Source organism: Oryza glaberrima, chromosome 4 (assembly GCF_000147395.1).
Source record: "Oryza glaberrima chromosome 4, OglaRS2, whole genome shotgun sequence".
NCBI lineage: Eukaryota > Viridiplantae > Streptophyta > Magnoliopsida > Poales > Poaceae > Oryza > Oryza glaberrima.
In genome coordinates, this window is record NC_068329.1 from 5,511,779 (window position 1) to 5,537,522 (window position 25,744).

Here is a 25,744-nt window from a genome sequence, read left to right on the forward strand (position 1 = left end):
CCTACACGGCATGTATATCCGACTGGGTATGGGGTACCATGTATAGATAGAATATCTTTAAAGGGACTCGGGTTAAATACCAAACTTGTATATCAAGGAAATACACGGGTTCTTAGTCGGTTACGATTGTATTTTATCTGTAATTACCTATTCCGTTAGAGATATGGTCTGTACTTTGTAATACGGATCCCTTCCCCTATATAAGGAGGGGTCCGGGTGCCTTTAGGGGTACGTTTTTCTCCCAGATTATACGATCAATAACATACTCGGCGGATCAATCCCCGGACAGGAGTAGGGTATTACTTCTTGAATAAGAAGGCCTGAACCTGTATAAATCTCCTTGCCTTTGAACCCATCCACTTTTCCAGCTTGATTGCCACCCCCTCTTAGTATTGCCGAAATCTTGTTTCGACAATTTGACTCTCATCGGAGTATATTCAATAATTATGTTTTATTCACCTAATCTTTATTCGACATTGACCACTGTTTCCTAGTGGTTACACTATGTTGCACCAACTGGCAACATCACAAGTTCAATCTCCTTCAAAACAAAGTAGTTTTGAAAGAATTTTAGACGAATAAACTAAATTGATCCTGTGGAAATTCTACTAAGACCGTTGTGTTCCTAAGGAGCAAGAAGTGGAAGATATGATGATTAAGATTTTTTTTATAAAGCTGTCATATTGTATGTTCGATTTCTTATTGTATACTTCCTAATAAGATTGATCACGCATACTGCACTGCAGAAAGCAATATGGCATTTCATGCTTGAATAAACAGATGGATAACAGTGTGCATGTACGTTTTTGGATAATGGAGGTTTCATTAAGCTAATGAAAGCACGTCTTCTGCACCAAAATGCACTCAGCAACCAAAAAAACCACCACTCACAATGACATCACATCACAAAACAAAGCCAGACCTGTGCAATTAGGCACAGTACAGTAGTAGTACAATCTCAATTTCACGAAATTACTTGAAGAAACAAACTTCAAAACAATCACAAACAATCAAGTTCAGCCATGTGCTGAACCCAGAAAGACATAAACTTGATATTATTTCCACTAATCATCGTAGTAATTTCAGTATTAATCCTCCATGTAGAAGCTAGATCCATCAGTGCACATATGACCACGCGCATGGATCAACAATCAATGTCGAGGACCAGAATAGCAGATTGAATCTACCTGCAGTTGCAATTTTAGAAGAAATGTATCAGATTTGACAGCAGAGAACTTATGCCCATTCAATCTACTCCATATATGATAATTTCACAATGAACTAGACAGACAGGTGCTAATTCTGGTGCATAAGATACCTAGCTGAAAACAAAATGGCTAATTATGTATATATCTTTTCTACAGCTCCAACATGGTGTGTGCAAATAATTGTTGCTATGCATATAAATAAGGTGAACCAAACGGTAAAAGGCCTTAAACCGGAGCAATAACAACCAGAAATCAATAGCCATTAGCCAACAGCCCAGCATCCAATGTTTTTCACTCAGAGATTCATAAGTCTACATTTTTATTCTGCAGAAAAAAAAAGTATACAATTTGTTTGAAAACCAGTATTTTGGAGCAGAATTGTCATTATACCTTTGTTTAGTGTTTGAACTTCAAAATGGTGTAAGGAAACAGTTTTTCTGCTAGAGATATTGATAGATATAAATATTTTTTGTCAACGGAAAAACTATTCCTGTGAATAGTACAAATTGTAGTGTATTGCCCGGGTATTGACTTTTAATGCCCATGGTATTTAGTCCCGCTACTGGTTTCTAAGGTCCGTTGTTTTGGTATTGGTTGACAAATAGGAATAATAATAGTAACTTCATTATCAGTTGGGGTTTCTCTCCTTTGACCATAACTTCATTATCAGTCCGGCTGCATTTGGAGGTGGACGTTGGAAAATTCACCTCCCCACACGCTAAACGGTATGATCCATTAGCACATGATTAATTAAGCATTAGCTAAAATAACCTTGAAAAATGTATTGATATGATTTTTAAAGCATCTTTCCAATAGATTTTTTTTTTTGGCAAAGAACACACCGTTTAATTGTTTGAGAACTGTGTGTGCCGAAAAAGGGAGTAGAAGTTGGGAAGAGGTGGTAAAGAACACACCCAAGACAAGAGAAGATGCCATATGGGATAAGAGAAATAGGAGAGGCAAAATTAATGTGCTTTATGAACGGTCTAATAGAGAACTTAGTACCACCTATATACCACTGTATACATTGTCTATAGAATCAAACAATCAATTACATGAATCAATTTGGTAGCTAAATAGATTTTTTTTGAACGACTCGCACCAGGCAGTGCAAAATTCATATTGATAGAGCAGGAAAAAATTACAAGATTACAACCCTGGGAGCTCGTAACCAGAAAAACAAAGAAAATAGCCACCGCCAACATACCGACGGCACCGAAACACAACCCAGGAGAAGGCTAAGCGTGACCAACCGCTGTTAGGCCAATCAAGGAACTACAGCTGGGATCACACAAAATAGAACCCTAACAACCGATTCCACACTTCACTCTATCCACATCTTCGGGGTTGAGGGAGAGAGGGTGAGAGAGAAGAATGGAACCGCTCTCCCCCCTAAGCCATCCAACATGGCCAACTTGCATAGACTAGGGCGTCGACACAAGAGGATAGAGTCTAGAGTGAGCATGCACCCGTTGTCTAGGAGGTTTCGGCCAGGGGCTGCCTAGACGACGCTAGGGACAGAAACGACGAAAGCACAGTGCCGCCGTCCGTCGAGGTCTCAACGAGAACCAAGACTAAGTTTTCACCTAGGAACCCCGATCGAGGGGATCAAACGGCACGACAACACCCTCAAGAGGGGAAGCGACGTTTGGAAATGCCGACGTTGCCGGCCTAGCTAAAACCGGGCTAGGTTTTCACCCGCCGCTCGCCGCATGTCAATCCACAGTGACACACCATTGCTCCACCACCGTCCAACCTCCGCCAGGGCGTGGGGCCTCGCTACACCAGCACATCCCGCCGGCCAGCCTCTACGAGCCGCCACACGGCCACCCTCGCCGGCCTCCTATGCCCGCTCACGCCTTGACGGTCTCGCCACCGCTGTCCACGCATCTCGCACAATGAGTGCCTACCGCCGCCGCCGCTAGCCGCACACCGGCTGCGCCCCACCTCCACGGCCTCAGAGGCCGCCGGACACGCGCCTCCTCCACGTGAGCACGCTGCATCTGCCCCGCCGCATTCTCTCCTCGCGCCCCTTCACGCTCTTAGCCCAGCCGCCTGCACGTCCTCTTCCTGCCGCGGCAGCGCCAGGGCGGCCATCGCCCCACAAGCTGTGGCCTCAGCCACCGCCACTGCAACCACCTTCGCTTGCGGCATGGCCTCCTCCGCCAATGCTGCGTCAGCCACCGCCGGCGCCGTGACCGCCACCGTCGGCGCCGCGACCGCCACCGCCGGCGCCTCGTCCGCCTCTGTCGGCGCCTCGGTCTCCTCTGCTGGCGCTGCGACTGTCACCGCCGGCGCCTCGTCCTCCTCCGATGCGGCGCAGCTGGCGCCGCTCCGTCCCGATCCGGCTCGGCAGGGAGGTGGGGGGAGGAGGGGTAGGTCTGCCTACGACGGTGCCGGATCTGCCGCCGGTGGCACCGGAACCACCTCGATGCATCGCTGCCCCTTTGCCTGTTTCCCGTCAACACGTCGACGCCCCAGCCGCCGGGTGTTGGAGAGGATAGAAGGCCCCGTCCCCGCCGTCCTTGCCGCTGCCCGGCTTTGCCGGTGGCTGCTTGTGCAGCGGCGAGGCAGAGGAGGCGAGGGAGAGGAGGCCAGCGGTGGGGAAGCGTCGAGTCGCCACCCGTGTCGCCCTGGAGAGGAGCGACACGGGGGCAAATGCCGCTAAATAGATGATCTGTTGTTTGTGTTGGCTATATGTTGTCTAGATATGACGTGGGGTTATATAGATGACACAGCCATTTAAACCATCGTTCATAACTGTTGTTCATATCATTGTTCTACTTTTTGAGAGATAGAGATTGTATCTTATGGGGCCACCATTGAAAACGGCAGTTTACTGGCGTACATCTATAATCTATTATAGCAAGAATGCAATGGAAATGAATTAATCTAGCATTTCTCCCTAAAATTTTCATCGTAATCTATTGTCTCATTTCATGACTCCTTTCTCAATCACATTGAACTTATATATCTACTCTCTCTAGGACCCACCAAGCTCACATGGGCTGATTAAACGGACTTGGCCCAAACACATATATAGCAAGCCGGATGGCCCACATGATAGTCCTACAATGATGTATGCTTGTTTGCTTACATAATACTACTCTGTCCCCCCAAAAAAAAAAAGACAAATTCTAGCTACGAATCTAGACATGCATGCAAAAAGACCAGAGGGGAAAAAACCGGCATGCCCAGCCAGCTAACACAAAGGGATGGGCCAAATCAAGGCCCAAACCAGCAATTTGTGGCCCAACAGGGAAAAATAGCACTTAATGTAGTGTGCGTGGGATTCGAACGTGGGTCTTTGGGGATATCGCACACTTTGCTAGCCAACAGAGCAATGCATATATCTAAAGTAATGAAAAAAGTAATCTTTCCAAGAAGCACATTAGGCCACGTAAGCTGAAAAACAAATGCCATTGGATGCACGATTGGATAAATGATGACCGTCCGATCAAATACGTACGTGCAATATCCCTCCCGAACCTTCTAGTGCCTCTGCTCACGCACTTGACAAGCATGAAAGAGAGCAAGCAACACAGATGGACACTTATGAAAGTTAATGGGCTTCACGTACTTATAAAATTCGACACATGGACCAAGTGAAACAAATACTCCCTCTGTTTTTTAAATATATGATGTCATTGACTTTTTTAAATATATGATGTTATTACTTTTAGATACATATTTGACTATTTGTCTTTTCCAAATTCATTTTTGCAAATAAATAAGATATAAATCATGCTTAAAATACTTTCAGTGTAAAACAACTCACAGCAAAATAAATTACAAACATGTAAAATTTTTAATAAGACAAATGGTTAACCATGTGTCTACAAGTTAACGGCGTCATGTATTAAAAAAATAAGGTAGTATGAATTGTTTCCCTGCAAAAAAAAATATAAAAATACTACGGTGGTATGTATGTGACCTATGGGCAACTTTGTATTATTATTTAGGGCCAAGACCATTTTAGTTACAACAGAAAGAGAAAACAATCTTAATCTTTAACAAAGATTGCCTCTCATCGTCGCGCGAATGCGCGACTTTGAGTTGCTAGTTGTGCTTGAAAGGAATACATGGTGTAAATAACGGTTTTCCACATGTACTTGAACCAGTTGACCCCGCGGTCCAACCGCTCGACCCGTGACCCAGACGTCCGGACGGTTCGGTGACCAGTCCGGCTTTTTCTACTATGGATAGGATTGGGTTTTTGTTATTTTCGGATGGAGGAGGTACTTCTCTAGAACATGACAATGAGCTGATTGAACAGACTTGTCCCAAACACACAAATAGCAAGCAGGATGGCCCACATGATAGTCCCATGATGTATGCTTAGTTGCTTACATAATACTCGGCTCTATCCCAAAATATAAGAACCTAAGACCGGATGAGACATTTTCTAGTACTACAATCTGGATAGGCTTTTTGTCCAGATTTCATAGTACTAAGAAATGTCTCATCCAATCCTAAGATCTTATATTTTAGGATAGAGGGAGTAGTTATCTAGAACATGACACCTTATTGTGTTAACCAAGGGTTATATACGTTTTAGTAGTACTACTATACATCGTAATTATCACTAGAAATACCTCTATTCCGCTAGGAGAAGAAAAAACCTCCTAAGAAAAATTAACATTAAAAATTTTACATACCAACCTATTACTACTAGGAGTCACTTGCCTGTTGGTATTGCTAGCCATGACATTACATTCTAAGGCACCGTTCTAGACAACTTCTCGCATAGGTTACTCCCCCATTTTTCGTAAGCATGCCTCCTAAACTCTTAAAAGGAGCATTTCATACAAAAACTTTTTATGTGGATGTTTCAATTAAAAATCAAATATAATCATTTTCAAATTTATAATAGTTAATATTCAATTAATCATGCCCTAACAACCAGTCTCGTTTCGTGTGCCAGGATAAGCTCAGCAGCCTCAGCCTAAGAATTCCTAAAATTTCTAACAGGACCTTACTTTATTGTCTAGTACTCCTACATATGTAACTTAATTTAATTGCGATATTTAACCATTGCCGATAGTAATTAAAAGACAGAGTCAATAAGGTAAACAAGATAAAGATGAAAAAAAAGTATAAGCAGTGTTATAGTAGTGGAGCATACTTCATGTGAGTTATGTTGCTACGATGGAATAATTATATTGGGCATTTTTGCTTGTTGGAGCATATCTATACTAATATAAAAGATGGTGGTGGTGGTGGTGTTGGTGAGTCTGCCACCACCACTCTACTACTATGCGGGACCCACGAACTGTGATATAAAACTTTGCTGGTTTCTTAACACCCGCATGTCATAGACCCCGTCGAAAATAAAATATGACAGTAGATATTATGGAATTTTTCATCTTTATGAAATGATGGCAAAATTATCATAATGATAATATATTAGAGAAAAAAAACATTGCAACGCACGGGCATTATGCTAGTATATAGATACATGTGGACAGATGTGACCTGAGAATAGAGCCTTTTGGTAAGGCCTTCTTGTAGTGTTGTGCGGAGCGCCGCTGGTACAATGACTGATTGTAGCCATCAAGGTTATCCCACCAATCCTTCTCACAGTCGACAATGGGCTGTCTTGACTCCAGCAATCCTGTGACATCAGGCAGGTGTCTAAGTTTCCAGCAACCCCTGATCATGACGGTCTCCAGCTTGGGTGCTGACATTGTTTTCCCCTCATATATCCCATTCAAGTTGGGAAGGTCATGCAGGTGGATATGCCTCAGCTTTGGGAAATTGACACTCTCATTAGTTGCTGCCTCCTTTGAGTTTGCAGTGTTCAAAGGGAAAACAGATATAAGGCTGGTACAGTACAGGATCTGAATGATTTCCAAGCATGGTAAGTTTTTGGACAAGGGAAGAACATGTATGAGCCTTGGACAGGAATCCAGATGTATATACTGAAGTTTCTTGAAGGAATCAACATGTACAGGCTTGAATTCTATGTTCCAAATAGACTGTGCTGTTAGGAGTTCTGATGCCCAGAAGGTTTCCAGCCAAGAAAAGGCTATGGGTTGTTCATGGTCCCGGAGTTGGAAGACAGAATGTAACTTGGGGCATTTCTCAATACGGCACCACTTGAGCCACCCCCAGTTTGATCCAGGAACACTAGTCATATAAATATCATCATGTATGTTTAGAGAGTCTACGATGTCTGTGAAAACACCCAAGATGTTATTATATCCCTGCAATTTTTCTCCACTGATGATGTCTACCTTGCAGCTTCCTTTGCAATTTGACTCTAAAGGCAGCGGTGGGCAAGGACAAATCAAAGGAGCAACACTAAGTTCAACTACTGTGTCAAATATATCCTTGTAGTTATTCATTGAAATTTTTGGATCAGCATGCCCATTCCATGGCTGCTTGGAAACACCCTGCTCACTTGCTCCTTCACCTTTGCTATGGTCAGCAGAAGCAGGAGAGATGCAGCAATGCACAAAGCGACTAGTCCTTGCAAAAATATTCAGAGATAGAAGAAGCCTTGGATCAATGACAACAATATGGGACTGGAATGATTTATCATCTTCCTGGACAGGTGGCAAGCTATGCTGTCGATGATTGCCGTCTGGATGTGCTCCAAATGTATCTACCAGTAATTCTTCCACTTGTGGTCTTCTAGCATCTGACCATCTTATTGCACGGAGATACAGGCAGCCCAATAGAAGAAGACGTCTGAGTTTTCTTGCCTGCATGGCATCGAGATCAAGTTGTTCCAGTAGGGTGCCACAAAGATCCAGCTCCTCAATATTTGGCAATCCACTCAAGACTAACTTCTTTAACCTGCGACAACCACATAATGACATTGAAGTGATATTTGCTGCATTTGGATATTGTTCTGATGCTGCAACTAAGCTAAATACCTCAATTGATGCCGGAAGGTTTCTTCTGCTGACAGATTCCAGCCCAACACAACCATCAACAGTGACAGTCTTTAGACATTCTGCCTTGGACAGGTCTGGGAAAGCTTGCATGGCAGAGTTTCCTGATAGATCCAGAATCTCCATCTTTTCCATTTGTGAGAATGAGGATGTGAGTGTGAATGTGTCCTTTGCTTCTTTGATTCCCTCAGACTCTTGATCAATCGTCTTCATTACACGAAGCTTGCGTATGTTCTTAGATTGCCATCCCCAAACATGACTCAGGTTATCAGGACTCAGCCCCTCAACATTAAGCTCCCTGACATTGACCATTTTATCAATCATCTGTTGGGAGAAAACCCAATTTGTGTAGCGTAGGTCCAACACCCACAACTTGTACAAACAGGTCCAGGACTGCACCTCCTCTCTTGCATCAGTTTCCAAATCAAGGCATTTATCAAGACCAAGGAACCTCAATGTGCGGCAACAGAGAAAAGGAGGTGAAGAAAATCTGAATCTGCACCGACTAAGTTTTAGCACTCTAAGATTTTTGGTGGGTTGAAACATGTCATTGAAATCCTGTAAAAACTTTGCAGTGTTGAGCTTTGACGCAGAAAAATATGCTAGTAGTCCCAAGGTGTCTTCTTCAGTGTCAACTTGGTGAGCTGCCAAGAAAAAAGATGACACTGTGTTGGCCACTTTTGGGACTGGTAGAAATCCATAGTTACCTGAAAAAACATGACTTGTTGAAATCCAATTGTCAGTGTTCCTCATCAAATAGTGAAGTCCAGGATCATCAGAATCCTGCCTCATCACTTGATATAGAGCATCACCAATATCCAATTCCTGAATAATCCCATCACACACCCAATAGTTTGAAGCATGAATAGTCCAATCATAGTCAATGATGCCACTGCCTACATAATTAAGTTTTGATATGTACAACCAACATAGGGCAATCTGTTTTTTGTCCAACTTAGCTATTTCTGGACATGTATTGAAAGCAACTTCTTCAGCCTCCACGCACAATATGTCCCACCAATGATTTTTATCCGGGAACTTGGCAGAAAGAAAAACATCTGCATCTTGCACTTTGTCCTGAATTTTGTTATTGAGCCGAAACCTACCCCTGAAGGTCCACAACATTTTGTTTCCCTTGAACTTTTGATTTATAGGCAGACCAAAGTTGCCCACATCTGTCATCTTCATTTCATCATCACTCCCGTTATGAAAAACCACAAGAAATCTTTGGCTCATTAGAATATCATTAATTTCTCTTGCAATATCATCGATTATATCTCTGGAGCTTTCATTTATCCAGCTGAAGTCGTCATCCTCGTCCTGCTTATCAAAAATATACTTTGCCTGTGATATCTCCAGTTCCTCTGCAATTTTCCTCTGCATTTCCCTTCTGCTTTTCCACATTAAGCAATCATTGTGGATTATCTTTTCAAACTTCAATTCTGGGTCAGCGATCTGGCCCGGTGTAAGCCGTTTGGCAACAGCTCTGAGGACAGCAGATGCACCCAATCCTTCCCAACCATCAAAGTAGATCACATTTGATACATCTGATTTCTTTAGTTTGTCAATTATACTATCAACAGCCTCAGCAACATTCTCTGCGGTAATTACCTGCAGTGGTTAACAGTAATTAACTGAGGTTAGCTCACCTCAGCTGGGTTGCGTACAAAGTAACACGGCTATCTAGAAGAAGAAAAAAAACAAAGTAAAACTATATTCAGAGAAAAATTAAAATTGAAACTATATATTTAGAGGGGGGGGGGGGGGGGATCCTTATTTGCTACTCCACTTTGAGCTGTCACCAAACTAGGTATGCCGATGTAGGCGAGGCTGGTGATGTGGAGACTTGTTGCCGCAGCCACCGTCCCCCACCTCGTCCATGGCTGGCGCCGCCTCCCCATCCTAAGCATCATTGCCCAGATCTAGTTTGGTGTCAAGCGCATGCGAATGGCTGCTATTGGGGGCCATCGGCAACTGGACGGCGACTGTGGCGGCAAGGTGGGGAAGCCGAATAGCCGATGGAGGCGGGAGAGGAAGAGTTGATCAGCATTCAGCAAAGGGGAGCCGAGGATGGGCGGCCAATGGCCATACTTCCAATCGGCCATGGGAATGGGAGAGATAGCAAGAAAGACAATGAAGAGGGAGGAAAGCGATGGTTCATGGAAATTTAACTATTTGTTACTGTATTTAGTAATTACTTCCCGGAAAGCTAGTCGTTTTAAGGTTGGTCGGACAAATTAACTGAAGTAAAATTTACCATATTGCCCCTATTTACTGGTTGCATTATCACTTCAGATTGTATGAAAAAAATACAATATGTAATTAAGTAATCACTACTAGTACTGCTATCTATCGCATGGTACATGCATGTAGTAGCAGTGGCATTGTTGCACAGGAAAAGAGTAATTATTACTAGCTAGAATCAAGTGGGTTAGAATGATTCGATGGAATAGACTAGATGCTCAGTTCAGTGGGCAGATGCTAGAACGGTAAATTTTATGGGATATTTCTTCAATAGCAGAACGACTGTTTTTTTGGGACGGAGGTAGTATCCAAATACCACTTTTAGTTTTGTGCTTGTAAAGTTGCCTCTACTGGGTGGTACAATCTTAAATAGTTGCCACTTTTACCAACGTGGCGTACTAGTGTAGCTTGCAAACCAGAAAACAGCATGGGACCCATGAGTTAGCCTCTCCTCTTCTCTTCATCTCCCCCTCCGGCACACACGGGAAGGCCCCTCCTCCTGCGGCTCCACGCTAACCCCGTGCCTCGCCCTCGCCACGGTCGATGGTGCTGCGTCGACCTTAGGGCCCATCTAGGCCACTCATACTCAGAGAAAGGCGATGCAGCCAATATGGTCGCGGTAGTGCAGTTCGAGCTTTGTGGCAGTGCGGTTGTTAACGTCAAAATTTGGTAAGATCCTTCAATGGATTTAGTTAAGGAAAGGAAGCATTCAACCAATGAAAGTTTATCTAGAAGAAACCGAGTTCAAGAAGGATCCATCATAGCAATTTATCCATTAATTATGCAAAGTCAGTTAGTTTTACTTTTAGTAAAATGTGTTTAATTACCAACCAGGACTTGTATCTTTTATTTTATCTTTAGGAAAGTTTAAAGTTTGAGTCCTATCTAATTAGTACTCTTATCAGCCTATGGGTATAGGTATAAATATGCGAACGTCTTCCTCTCCTCCCTCGCTACGTGGCCCAAAAAGATGCCACCCAATTCTCCAAGGAATAAGTTCACCAGCCGTCCCTTAACTTTACGTCGAGTATGTATGTCATCCCTAATCCCCAATACCAGAAATCTTCACCCCTAAGCTATACAAAATCGTGCAATTTAGGTCTTATGGCAGTATATATGGGCGGTTTCGCTGACATGGCATCCTAATCAGCAAGGAGGGAATAAAAAAATGTGGGGCCCACATGTCATCCTTACTCCTCTCCAATACTCTCTATCATGTCTCCCCCACGCCACTAGCAAGGCAGGTGGAGCAGCGGCGCACGAAGCCAGCAGCGGACGGAGCGGGGATGGAACTGGCGGCGCGTGGAGCCAGCGCCTTAGTTAATGGACCAGCAGCGGCGTCGTCGTCTACACCCCCGTTAGAGGAGCGGGGTTGAGGAGCAGCGCCGGTGGTGCACGAAGCCAGCGGCGGGCGGAGCAGGGCTGAGGACAGCGCGCGGATGGAACTGGCGGCTGACCATGAGGCGGCCTCCTCTCCCCTCTTCCCCTTCTCCCGCCGGCCTACTCTCCCCTCTCTCCCGCAGCGCAGCCAGCGACCTCTCCCCTCTCTCCCGTCGGTGCGACAAACCGCCTATTTGCCGACGCCTCTGCCACCAACGTCCTCCCCTCTCGCCGTCTGTCCTAGGCTTGGGAAGAAAAGAAAGATGACGGGGCTGACATGCAGGCCCCACATTTTTCTTCTATTTCACTTACACGTGGACCCCACATTTTATTTTTATTTTCATTTTGCTTATTAGGATGCCACGCCAGCGAAACTAGGTATCCATACTACTATGGGACCCAAATTGCATGGTTTTGTATAGTTTAGGGGTGAAAACTTCTGGTATTAGACATAAGGGATGTCAAACAAAATCAACGTAAAGTTGAGGGACGGTTGGTGAACTTATTCCGTTCTCCAACATTTGTCGTTCCATGGACCAACTCTGGGCCTACGCTGATTGTGCGACCGCCTAGGGCACATAGCGGAGGGGAGCCCATCACCAACACCCACCCCCACCTGCCCTGTTGCCAGCCCTCAGGCCCAGTAAGCCAAGTGTGCACAAGCATGCCAGGTGGTAGGGAGGTGGGCACGCACGCGACTCGCGAGGTCGCTTCGTCTTCTGATTTTCGATCTATCGCTCTTTCTCCGCTGCTCCTCCTCTTTCAGTTTTCCTTAAGGGCGCACATGACACACGCGTGTCGGCAACACCGATCACCGCTGTGCCGATGGCCGACACGACCACCGAATGATGCTGCCTCTCACCCGTCCCCATTTGTTGTGGCAAACTGAGGGTAGGGCCATTATTCACTTCTTGTTCTTGTCTTATTTCTTCTAATAAATTTAGGTTGGCAACTTATGAACTTAGGATTTCTTGCATGCAGGATTTTCCCACTCCAAAAATTAGGTTAGAATTTTCTTACTTGCATTACTTTCCTGCTCCAAAATTTGGGCTAGAATTTTCATGGTTATTGTTATATAATTTATGTTGCACTTTCATTATTATAGGTGTTACAATGTTACCTAAAAAATATTTATCGAGTGCCCAAAAAGAAACAAAAGAAAACGAGAAAAACAATTAATCAATTTGCAAAAGGGTGCTATACATGGGATATTTGTGTTCTTCTGTTAAGGCATTCATACTACTTTGTTTCTGACATGTTTTTTAAGTTGTCAATTATACTATCGGTATTATTTATCGAGAATAAATTATTCCCTCCATTTCAGGGTACAAGACGTTTTAGCTTTAGTCAAAGTTAAACTGTTTTTAATTTGACCAAGTTTATAGAAAAAAGTAGTAACATTTTCAACTAAAGACATATTTATTATGAAAATATATTCAATTATTGATTTGATGAAAATAATTTAGTATTATAAATATTACTATATTTGTCTATAAATTTAGTAAATCTTAAAACAGTTTGACTTTGACCAAAGTCAAAACGTCTTATAACCTGAAACGAAGGGAGTACTATATTACAATTTGCAAACCGCTTGATTTATTGTTTACCATATTAGAAATGTTTATTTGTGTTACAATATAGGATTGATATGTACGAGTAAAAAGATTAGCCCTTAACTCTTAAGGACCGATAGCGTTTAGTTCACCTAGGGCCCCTCGAAGCTCTGGTCCTTCCGAGAGGTCGTCGTCACGGCACCGCTCCCGCTTTGAGGGGCAAACACCAGCCATGTTTTGTGGCTCGTCAGAGGCGAGCCTGGTGAGAATGCACTTGATGTTTATGGTAAGCTCCGGCAGGTCGAGCGTCGATGACTCGCCGGTCTCGTTAGCACTCACAACCATGGTCGCCGCGCGTTTCCTCTTGATAGACGGCATGAGCGGCATGGTGATGGCTGCGCCACTGGTGCCGAGCAGCTGGAATATGGCCAAGAATCTAAGAAGTGAGTGGGCAAGTTCTTTCACAGATTGAGATGAACAAACTCATCGAAGCCGCCCAAGAATCCAAGCAGCGAGATGGCAAGTTCTTCGTGAGGTCGCTGGGCGTGGCTGCAAGGCCTCCCGGCATGAGGACTGTGTGGACTTGGGCCTCAGCCTCGGCTTGGACGTTAGAACTCCAGCCGATTGACAGGACCTCAACAAGCGCCCCTTCGAAGGATCGTGAGATGTGGACGATGATGGGATGAAAAAGAGGAGGCTAAGGGCAATTTAGTCCAAAGCGGCATTCTAGCATAGATGCTCTAGTTAGTATTGGCATTTTGTCGAAATCCTTTTACAGATTGCTAATTTGAGCGAAATCCGAAAAACGATTCGTTTCGGGTGTTCGAGCTGGAGAGAAAAATCGGATGCCAGTATGTCGCACGCCCACACCACTTCACTTTCATTCTTATCTTTTCCCCCCTCCCCTCTCTCTCTCCCTCTCTCTCTCATGTCACTCTCCCCTATACTTGAGCGAGGCGAAGGCGAGGTGGAGTGCGGCGGGTGGGTCGCTGGAGTCGAGGGAGGCGGCCGCGACGCGGAGGCGGTGGAGGCAGTGGGACAGGTGGTCGGCGCAGGGCCGCACGTAGGAGCTCGGCGCTGGGTGCGCCGCGATGGCTGCGTGGAGGAGCGAGGCGGGGTTCGCCGACGCGTGGGGCCCTCCTGGCGGCATGGCGGGGAGGAGGATGAGCAGCGCGAGGAGCAGGAGCACCGCCACTGTGGAGGCTACAGGGAGGAGGCGGCGGTGGCGGATTTCGTAGCCGTGGTGGTGGCCATGGCTGTGGCCGACAGAGCGCGGCATTCCGGCACCGGCGTCAGCGCCATTGAAGATTTTGGCCACCGGGGTGGAGGAAGAAGCCAAATCGAGACCGGTAACTTATGTGATTTTTTGATGTTCCAGCCTATTTTTTCTTAATGTTTCTCTGTGTTAAATCGAAATGTTTCACTACGTATTTAAATGGTGTTTCACATTTTTATCATCGATTCTTGAGGACCCATTGATGTTTCAACAGTATAAACTTGATGTTTCATGTGTAAGTCATAAATGTTTCAATCTTTGATTCCAATGTGTTTCATCTTTTTCTATTGGATGTTGCATGAATGGTGTTCGGTGTTACAATCATTATCTTTAAATGTTGCATATAATTGGAACATTTTTAATCACGTGATGAAACATTTTTTATTGGACAACGAAACATCTGAAACAATTTGCTGAAACATTTTTTAGTTAATGGTGAAACATTGTGAAACATTTTTCTAGATACTGTGAAACACCGTCCGGAGTTTTGACTGAGATCGGACGTCCGATCCCTAGTCGTCTCCGTGAAATTCACTTTTGAAAATGGCATAATCTCAATTTTCACAAATTTTAGGAATGATATGCACCATACAATTTAAATTTGGCTAGATCACTTTTCTTGAATGTAGATATAGCGTGATTTTATATGACCACCTGAATGTAGATATAGCATAATTTTATACGACTACTTTTCCTTTGTTTCCTTTGGGTATTTTTTTGAGCATATGCTACAAGTGAGGGGGTGGGAAGGGGACCACTGTAGTTTTGTAGTAGTAGTGGGAAACCAATTGAAGCCGGATGCGGTAATTTTTTTTAAAAAAAATTAGAATCAGAAACAAAAACTCCGAATACGAAAACAAAATCAAATATTATCAAATACTGATATGGAGCAAATTTGACTTGGGATGAATTCAATCATGATCATTTATTGGAAGGTCAAACCCCTTATAATGTGAAAATGAATAAATAAATCATATACAACGCAATTGACTTTTAGACCTTGACCATTCATCTTATTAAAAAAATATAATTATTTAGTTTGTTGTGACTTGTTTCATTATTAAAGGCACTTTTAGCTTGACTTGTATTTTTTAATATTTTCAAAAAAAACTGAATAAAATGAGTGGTTTCAAAAACAACGATGTCATGTATTTAAAGAACAAAGGTAGTATACTATTCGAGGTGCAAGTCCTTTATATATATATTAACCCATACCCATATGGATTGTGTATTAAGTGATTTTCTAAGTTACTTTTTATGATGTCAACAACATAAAGAAAGTGCTCTAGGCTCCACTCTTGATCATATTCTAACAACAACGATAATGATCATGATGCCAATATGTTGTTTTAAGGATCCTCAAAATACTCTAGGGGTCTTCTTTTTTTGTTTCTAGGGAAAGGGGCCAAATATATTGAATAACATAGGAGTTATGACCATCTTGTTAAAAAACAAAAACGTAAAACCTGACAAAAATGAACAAAAGTCATCCACATCTTGGATTGCCGCAAGAGATGTGAACAGACAAGTGGACAACAAACCAGTGTCACTCTACAACTCGGTAACCCGAACCCTAAAACTGGAGCCACCAATTTGATCATCGGCAACTAAGAAGATAAGTGTTGATTGATCTCGACGAACTGATGGAGTCTTAGCGATGCTAGGATGCGGTCTACCCCATTCCCACCAGTGCCAATTAAATCCCGTTATCTGAGGCGCTTTCATTTATACTGGACTAGGCTCAGAGTCCCACCAATGCCATCTAAAAGAAGGGAAGGGCCCTGTGCACATGATGATGATGTATTGTGCACTGAGCTTACTCCAAGAAACCCTAACACCACTTCATATCCCGGTTCCGAGGAAGGCATTGGGAGGAACCCGAATAGCCAATTCCAAACCCACTATAGGAGCATCGACAGTTGACTGCCGTCAACGCCTTCGCGGCATTAAGCTTGTGGCATGGAGTTCTCATGCCTCGTCAACTTCCATACAAAAGTGGAGGAGCTAAAGGCTTCTTCAAAATCTGGGTAGTTATCTTTATTAAACTAGTTGATACCCCATTCTTTGTTGCGGAATATGTAGATGCATGCATATTATACATTATACAAATGATAGATGTATATGTTTAAATAATGTGAAAATGATGTGGACATGACAATTTGGCATTGCTTACATCTTGAGTTCTACAAATACAATAAAATTATAAATGATGTATTATGTTTGTATGAGATGTAAGATATCCTAGATAATAATTTCTAGTGGGTGATGATGTGGTATACTTGTATATTGAGCTTTAGAAGTTAATGGGTGCCAACTATATAGATGGTATAAATTCTGAATTAGATCAAAGAATAAGGCGATGATATTTAGGCTAACTATCTGTTTTTGTGATATTCGAAATTCTCAACAAGCCCCTGGTCAAAAAAAAAATCTCAACAAGCCCTTCTAGATTTTCACCAAGGACCCCACAAACCAAGTATCCATCAAGAAAGAGATAGAAAAGAAAACACAAAACTAGGAAAATACGACTATCTAATTGATCTAATTCCCAAATACTTTAATTGAGAAGACCCTAAAAGCTCACTTGACTAGGACAAGAGAAACACTTACCCCGTCACGTAGGGATGAAAACGGTTCGGATAGTTTTCGATTTCCGGATGCATTCTTGAAAACATATGGTCTCGGACGGATAATTTTTGGACAATACCAGAAATGAATACGGGTAGTTTTTTTTTTTGAAACCAGAAACAAATACGGTAGGTCTAATCCTGCGGATATCAGAAACGGTCGAAAACTATCCGGATATTCGCAAGCGGGGATCAATTTTTAGAAAAACAAAACATGTATATATACATAACTTTATTATATAAATTTGGATGAAGATAAACTTTATATCGAAATTGTAGAGCTCGATGAAATATACAACTTTGTTGTTGACAACTTTATCATTGGAGATCATTTACGGGTCTAAATGTTCATTACAAAATCTCATATCTATTTTTACAAAATAACTAACCTATGATTCAAACAACCTCCGATGAAGACGTGATCTACATCAAAGTTGTATAACTCGACGGGATCTACTACTTTGTAGTTTATGACATATTTATCTAAAATTATTTAAGGTGCAAAAAAATATTACAAGTTTTGGGGAGGTGAAATAAAATGAATATAGCATCTTCAATCTAGACAACAAGAGCTTATATATAAGATGTCAAGTACATTATAAGCTGAGGAGGATATCTTGGGTTCAATTAAGGGACTAGGAAGTGAAAATTATTTTTACATGTGGGTCTCTTAAATGCATTGACTATGAAATTCGATTTTTCACAAAGTGTTATAGAACCGCCTAGGGAATTTGACTGTATAATACTAAGAAATGTTGGCTTATTATTTTAGAAAAATAACAAACCATATCTCTTAACCGCAGGCCAGATATCAGAGGTAGAGGGAGCAGGATATCAGAAAGCCACTGCACAGCACGGGAGTCCTTTCGGCACTTTGTTTTTTCTATAAAGTGAAAAAAATATCTACGTCTCATCTAGTGCACCTACGACTAAGTTTAGGTCAATATTACAAAGATAAGTAGACAAGTATTACAAGAAAGTAAACTGTACAACGTCATTGTTGAAAATAAAACTGTACAACCTCAGTTCTCGTTGAGGTATATCGCTTTTCCACCAAGCCACTGCTTCGTCCATCCCATATTAGGTTCATTTTTAGCTCCTTTCATTTGTCCCTAAATAAGTGTATTTTTAGAGTAATCATTGCATCGGAGTATATGAAAGTAGTAAATAATGGTATTAGGAGTAGAAAAGGTGATGGATAGTTGAATTGGGTTTGATAAAATATGAGTATTCTAATCTTTTTTGCTTTTGTATTGATATGTGTGTGATAGGTGAAAAATGAATTTATTTTGGGATGGAGGTAGTAGATCCCTAATATTAGAAATGAAACTTTTAACATTGATCACTAGAGGTGGATCTTCCCTAAACTAAACATAGGTGTGCTCCAAACCATTAAACAACTCCAATGTGTTTCTACATGTAAGTGCACAACCCAGACCACTAACTGTGTGCTACCTAGGCCACCACATACCCAATCGAAGCCACAACTTAGATTCTGGGCCTACATACCAAAAAAAAAAACTAGTCTGATGGGAGATGATTGTCCCTACCTTTTAAGTTGTGTTCCCCTATCATCAATTATCGATGTGAGACTAAACCAACAATCTTCTTCGTCACACAACGGGCCTAATAATCTATGTACTCATATCAACCTATGTGACCACGAAAACTTATTACCGGCGCTCCCCCACCATACAACCTAAGGAAATTGTTCTGGTTTTTTAAAATTGGGCTCTAATAACACTTGTTTTCTCCTCCGCATGTCTTCTTTATCCAATGCATTAACCTTCGGCTGTGATACCACTTGTTGGTATGAGAGACGATCGCTTCAGACATTGCACCCAATACATGTTAGATGACAACACACGAAAATACGATATTTCTTAATGAAGTTCAGCTGAAGGCTACATCTTCGGAGCTCTTATTATGGGTGCTCCTCCCCAATTCATATAGCACCTAGCTACTACGCGAGTATATGACCCCACCATCATCCTCTCCTGGCATATCTATGCTATATTGCAGTTCTCATGGTTATATTGTGCTCCCCCTCTAAAAAAATAATAATAATAAAGGGAATCTAACTCTAATTCCAACTGTAATTACATAGAATTATTACATTCGATACCTATTCTATCACTTCACAACCACTCGAGAGATCATTCGTGCAGCTCATCCAAACTGTGCAGGTGGCAGCAATCTTTAAAAGTAACAAGTTGACGACAAACTTGTTGGAACAATCTTTAATCTTTGTAAGTACTATGCTAGCTTAAAGAATGATGCAGTATACTTGTCTTCAACTCCACTAAGAAAACATTGGTGTATTAAGGGCTCAATAACTAATCTTTTGTATTGATTTTGTTTTTTAATACTTTACGAACCGGTACGTTGATAGATAGTCGATGCGCATGGCTGACTCACACCATACATGCACACAAAACAGTGTTGTCGCCTTCATGCGCTACAAGATAGATCGGAGCACCCACAGTTCGTGCGCATTATGTGCGAGCCTACTTAGGCTGTGTCTAGTTCACACTGAAGTTTGAAAGTTTGGTTGAAATTGAAACGATGTGACTGAAAAGTTGTGTGTGTATGAAAGATTTGATGTGATGGAAAGTTGAAAGTTTGGAAAAAAAAACTTTGGAACTAAATAGGGCCTTATATATGAGGAGGATCAAGTTTTGTACGACACTTATAGTTGGCACAGTTCGGTCTACCGTACCACTCTACCCTGTGAAAGGTTAGTGCTAGAAGTTAATGAAGTCAGAACTACAAAGCCAGTAGTTTCTCATCCTCTAACTTCCAAAATAGGATAAATAATACGTACCTAAACCATATTACATAGGTATTTTGATCAATATGATACTGGTTATTTGGTACAATCTTTTCAATTATTTAAGTTTCATACAGTCTCATCTTTTGGCTTATGTTTATGCTTATAAACCAAAATTTAAATTTTCAACCTTAAAATTGGAGTTGATTTTGAGGTTTTTTTATCGTATTTTATTTTTCAGCCTTTGCTTTTAAATTGCTAAAAACACATATATAGAAGTTTTATTTGCAAATTATTTTTCATTTGCGAATATGTCGTTTCGCTTATTCCGTCGATAAGCGGAACAATAGAGTCCATAGTTAATTAATTACTCCCTCCGTTTAAAATTATAAATACTTTTTTCTTAATCAAACTTATTTCAAGTTTGACTAAGTTTGTAGAAAAATATACTAAGACTGTGTTCTTTGTGAGGGGTTGGGAACCACTCCCCTCCGTATGTAAAACGGAGCGATAGATTAAGACATGATTAATTAAGTATTAGCTAAAATTAACTTAAAAATGGATTAATATGATTTTTTTAAGCAACTTTCATATAGAAACTTTTGGCCAAACACGCACCATTTAGTAGTTTGAAAAGCGTGCGCACGGAAAACGAGAGAGAAGGGTTGGGAACCAGAGGTGCCGAACATAGCCTAACACTTTTAGTACAAAACAAACATATTATCAAAATATATTCAAAGTTAAATTTAATAAAACTAATTTAATGTTATAGATGTTGTTAATTTTTCTAGAAATTTAATAAATCCTAAAAAACTTTGATTAAGGAAAAAAATCAAACGACTTATAATATGAAATATAACGTAGGGAGTAATTGACATCCATGTCAACAGAATATGCCTATAAGATCACGAACTGGGAAAAGCAGCTCCATTTCAAACAAAACCAATAAAAAATATGTTTCATGGTGAAAAATGGAAGCAAAGTCCAAGTGCCAAAAATGAAATTTTTCATTTTTATTAACGTGGCAATTTCTAGCCTTTTCTGATAGATTCATGTTGGAAATTTGACCTTTTTGCTTCGGATTAATATGGGAACTTGTGGTAGAGCCAAAGCTCAAACGATGAGAACCTTAGCCATGTACTCCCTTCGTTTTTTAATATATGAAGTTGTTGACTTTTAAACATTCGTCTTATTAAAAAGTTTATGCCAACGTATAAAAATATAAGTCATGCTTGAATAACCTTTAATAATAATTTGTCATAAAAATAAACGATAATTATAAAAAAATAAATAAGACGAATAGTCAAACATTTTTTTTAAAAAAAAATCAACGGTATCATATATTAAAAACGGAGGTAATATTACTTAAAAACTTATTCGTGTTGGGCAAAAAGAGCAACGCACATAGAAGTGCGAAGAGCTAGACGTGCTGCATTAGGTGGAGGAATCGTGTCCAGGTGAGCCCCGTGATACATCAATTGATAAATCATTTTGTGAATAAATCATATTGAAAACATTATTTTTGCAAAAAAAAATTACCTCTTGGATCATACTGAATTGCCCTCAAGACCAGCAAATCAAGGCAAGTGGAGCCCAGATCTCACCAATCAGCATCACACCCTACAAAAAGACATGCATTCAGTGTTGGTTTCTTTAAAAGAAATGTAGATCGGTTCTCCAAACAGAAAAAAAGATTGGAAATTTACTAGTTAGAGAGAAGGGACAGAGGAATCACTTCTCATTTGGAGCTTGGAGAGAATGGGAGAGAGACCAATTAAGAAATGAGAGTGAAATTGAGGCAATAAGCAAAGTGCGTGTCTGAGGATATCAGGCAGAAGATAGATGGAGCTTAGCACCAGTGATCGATGCAACTGGTATGAATATATTGTCCCTAGTTTCTCTCCTTTTAACAAAGTTTCCAATGCGTATCACTTTTGAACAAAGCAAAAGGCAAAGCTAGCATCACTTGTCTGGGTAGTTTATACCTTACTTATGAGCAACGGGAACAAATTGTGTATTGCCATATACGGAACACTAACACACCTTTAAGAAAGCGAATTACGTGATGTATAAAGTTTTGAGGTATCATTGAACACCTCCAAAAAAATTCTTACAGTGATGCATGCTGCGCAGATGAAGAAACAAATCACAATGGTAGCTGTAGATGTTAATTATTTTTTTTTGAGGTGAACGTAGATGTTAATTATTCTCTCTATCTTTATTCTCTTTTCGCTTTACCAAAAGAGAATTGGCAACATAATGACAGAGGCTCGAGAGAATGAAGACAGAGTTAGCGTGAATTCTTTTGTGTTTGTGTGTGCGCACGTTTTTGAAATCGAATGCTTTTCCCTGTTCATTGATCTAAAATTTGCAATATGCTGATGATAATCGTTCGGGATACCTCTTCCGAATGTACTTTTTTTCATCCAACATCGATTGTACTAATTCTTGTAATAAATGACTACAATCATGTTACGAAAGGACATGTAGTCTAGTGGTTACAGTGACCTAAGTAGCACCCTAAAATCCTGAGTTCAAATCTTCGTAGGAGCGAATTTCATATTAGATTGTTTGAGAGGCTAAGTTCTCAATTTAAAAGGCTGCATATTTTATTTGGGCATCATTTGATTTTGGCATACAGTAGAACGTACACCTGTTAGTTTTTTTTAAGAGGAAACACTAATGGCTTTGCCCAGTAGTTTAGATTTTATAAATAACAAAAAAGGGTCCAGAAATACAAATACAAATTACATGGGAAAAAAAGAAAAACTCAAAATTTTATGAAGATTATAACCTATCTAAAACTCTCTCTTTTAGATCATTATATTCATCCTCCAAGATACAAGAGAATCTCATTCTTGAAACTGCTAAAACCATCTGTCGACATTAGGTGCTAGGTGCTCAAAAAAATTAGGCATTCCGCTGCTTCCATATATGTCAGCATGAAGATTATTACTATCTTCAAGAAATCTTTCACTCAAAAGCACAATCTTGCAAAAACTTTCATCTTGGTAGAAAGACAATGACGTCTTCCAGGAAATTCTAAACTTCCTCCAGTAGGGCTTACTAAAAGTGCAATCAAATACATTCTTGTTTCCCCTGTCACCACTCACTCACTCAGGCAAAATATGCACATGATAAATTCGTGTCCGCCTGTGGAGCACAATGTTAATCATGTCATTGCACAACAACCAAACAAACACTTTTATCTTTATGACACATTTTGATTTCCATTTGCATGATAACGGCCTTGCATGGCTGCTAAAAAAAAAAAAAACAGGCTATACATTCTCTGTGATGAATATGATGGCCTATTCCATAAGTAGGTCCATTTCATGAAAATCTTCAAGTTGTGTGGATGGACTGTATATGTGCTTCTAGTTGAATGTATCATCATATGCTTACTATGACTATGACAGTGGTAAGTGACATGTCTGCTTTTATCTATCAAACATTATGGCTACAGAATCATCCTTGTATGTAAAAAAGAGTAGAGCTAGCCTTGCATGCTTAACCATTTTAACGGAACCATTCCACATGTCTTTCTATAACAAAAGGGTTTGCCCATTCCCTTCGAATTATGAAGCATAGTGAGATTTCTGTAAATAAATTTGATAGACCCCTTATTATATACTTATCATTACCCTCGATTATTGTTTGGCAAAATTTGCTATATGATATCCAAAATTTGTGTAATTGGTTGTAGAACACTGAAGGCACTATTTTATAATTTTTGGAGAAAAAGTAGACAAACATTTTGAGTTTAAAGTTTTCAATTTCCAGATGAAGGTTTTGAAATTTGAGTTGAATGTTTTTGGAGTTCAAATTAAAAGTGTTGAAATTTGGTTGTTTTTTCAATTTTGAGTTTAAAGTTTGAAATTTTTCACTAAAAATTCCCAATTTCCTTTTCAGATTTGAGTTTGATACACTCTGTAAAAAAAATAATGTGTGTCGTTGAAAAAAGAAAATCATGTCGCAATTCACATTGCCTATACTGTCCTCACCAAGATCGAGTCGGTGTTTGTACCATGTTCCTGTTCCTCGTAGTTCTATGCATAACAGTGCAAGCCATTTCCTCCTATAAAATCAAAGTGTGTTTGATTGTTATTCTGTGATGAACAATTGGCATATGAGATTATTGATTTTGATATTTAGAGATCATTGACGAAGTGGTTTTGGAGATGATTGATTTGCAGGTGATGAACAGAGACTGTTGCTGACAGGTAGTGACCGGTCAGGCCGAGCTGTTGTAGTCAGTCAGACCGGAGGTATGTGTGCGGTTAGACCGGCTAGCTCGTGGCCTAACCGGCTGGCTCTGTGCCGGTTTCGGTTTAGGGTTAATTCTTTGGATATCTATGGACAATCAATGTTTATTCTAGATGGATACTATGCGTATGTAATACTGTTGTTCGCTAACAATGAGTTAAATTGGTGAGAACTTGTGCTCGGATATTGTTTCTTGGTTGATGGGTGTGTAGGTGGTCTTGATGCCTCGAGAGAGTGTTGCCGGTGATGGATCGGGAGTCAACTTGGGATAAGATGACGTCCGGACGATCAGAATATCACGTGGGATGCTTAAGCTAAAGATCAGTACACGTGGTTGTGTGTATGGGATACATAGCCGAATTTAGAGGGAGTCCAAATTTGGTTCAATTGGAGTTTGTAAAGTTTGTTTCTTGTATGGGAAGGTTTCCTACGGGATTATGACTTCTTGTACAAGGTTGGTCCGTGGCTTTAGGCTGCTTACGTTGGGTATAAATGGAGGAGGGTGTGTCATTCTCGTATCATTTTTGATAGAGTTGAGTTGAGATAAGATAGGCATATTTGTAATCTCTACACATCCAAAACTTAAATGAAGAGCTTGTCTTTTCGTTTGGCAATATTAGATTCAACTCCTGTTCGAGAGAGTTTCTAGTAGCTATAGCTTCTCTTATAAACTTCAGCTGTCAGACATTCCCCAAAGAGTTAAAGAATTCATATAATGAACTAGAAGCCGAAAGATGAGAAACCCAACTTTCTAGATCTTACCAACAACTTATCAGAATCTTAAGTTCCCAAAAACATGATTTAAATTGTTGACTCTATCCAAACATTCATCTTAATACTTCTTGGTTATGCACAGACTTTTGGATAAAACGAGTAACATAGTTAATGGACGAAAATTAAACCACGGCAATAGTTAAGGGACAGAAATAGACTTTTTGTTTAAAATAAAGAAAAGAGAAGAGCTCATAATTGGTCGGTGCTGAGTCTTTTGACGCAGCTTTAGAATCTATCGAGCTTTGTTCTACTTTTCTTTTTCTAGCAAGACAAATCATTAAATAAAATGAAAACGTACTACTGTACAAAATCACAGTAAAAACACAACAAACACAAAAGAAAACGAAATAAGAAAATACTTTCCCTATTATTATATACATCCTGAGTTTCACTCGGTAAGACGGTAAAGCCTCAGGTGAGTACGCCAAGACTGTAAAGAGCCTTTCCTTCCTACGCATAGTAGTAGCCATAGTCGATACAGCAAAAGGTTAGCATGAGCCTCACTTCAGGAGACATATACAGACTAAAAATTGGGCAAGGAAGCAAATAATTCAGAAGTTAATAAGAACAAATAAATGTAAAGCGAGAGGTATTCAGGTTTTTTTGCCAAAATGAATACGGCGAATAGCTTCCTGAGAACGTCGAAACTTCTGATTCACATCTATCATCTGACTCGTCTCAGCTGGCATACTTCATTGAAGGGCTTAGCTAACAAACTAAACTGCCTTCTCAGCGACTCAACAGATC

General features: G+C 40.7%; 1 protein-coding gene across 6 annotated transcripts; it reads right to left on the bottom strand.

Moving 5' to 3' along the window:
* Window positions 1–951: 951 nt before the first annotated feature.
* LOC127770583 (uncharacterized) lies at window positions 952–21,804 on the bottom strand. Of its 6 annotated transcripts, none has more exons than XM_052296355.1 (5): window positions 21,693–21,804; window positions 21,497–21,577; window positions 18,209–18,299; window positions 6,684–9,718; window positions 952–1,187 (listed from the first exon to the last, which is right to left on the bottom strand). In XM_052296355.1, the coding sequence occupies exons 3-5, from the start codon at window positions 18,275–18,277 to the stop codon at window positions 1,184–1,186; spliced, it is 3,108 nt and encodes a 1,035-aa protein (XP_052152315.1). In that variant the 5' UTR covers window positions 18,278–18,299; window positions 21,497–21,577; window positions 21,693–21,804; the 3' UTR covers window positions 952–1,183. The 6 variants fall into 6 exon arrangements, with proteins under 6 accessions (XP_052152315.1, XP_052152316.1, XP_052152317.1 ...); XM_052296356.1 differs by having other exon boundaries at window positions 21,664–21,804; XM_052296357.1 differs by lacking the exon at window positions 18,209–18,299.
* Window positions 21,805–25,744: the final 3,940 nt, after the last annotated feature.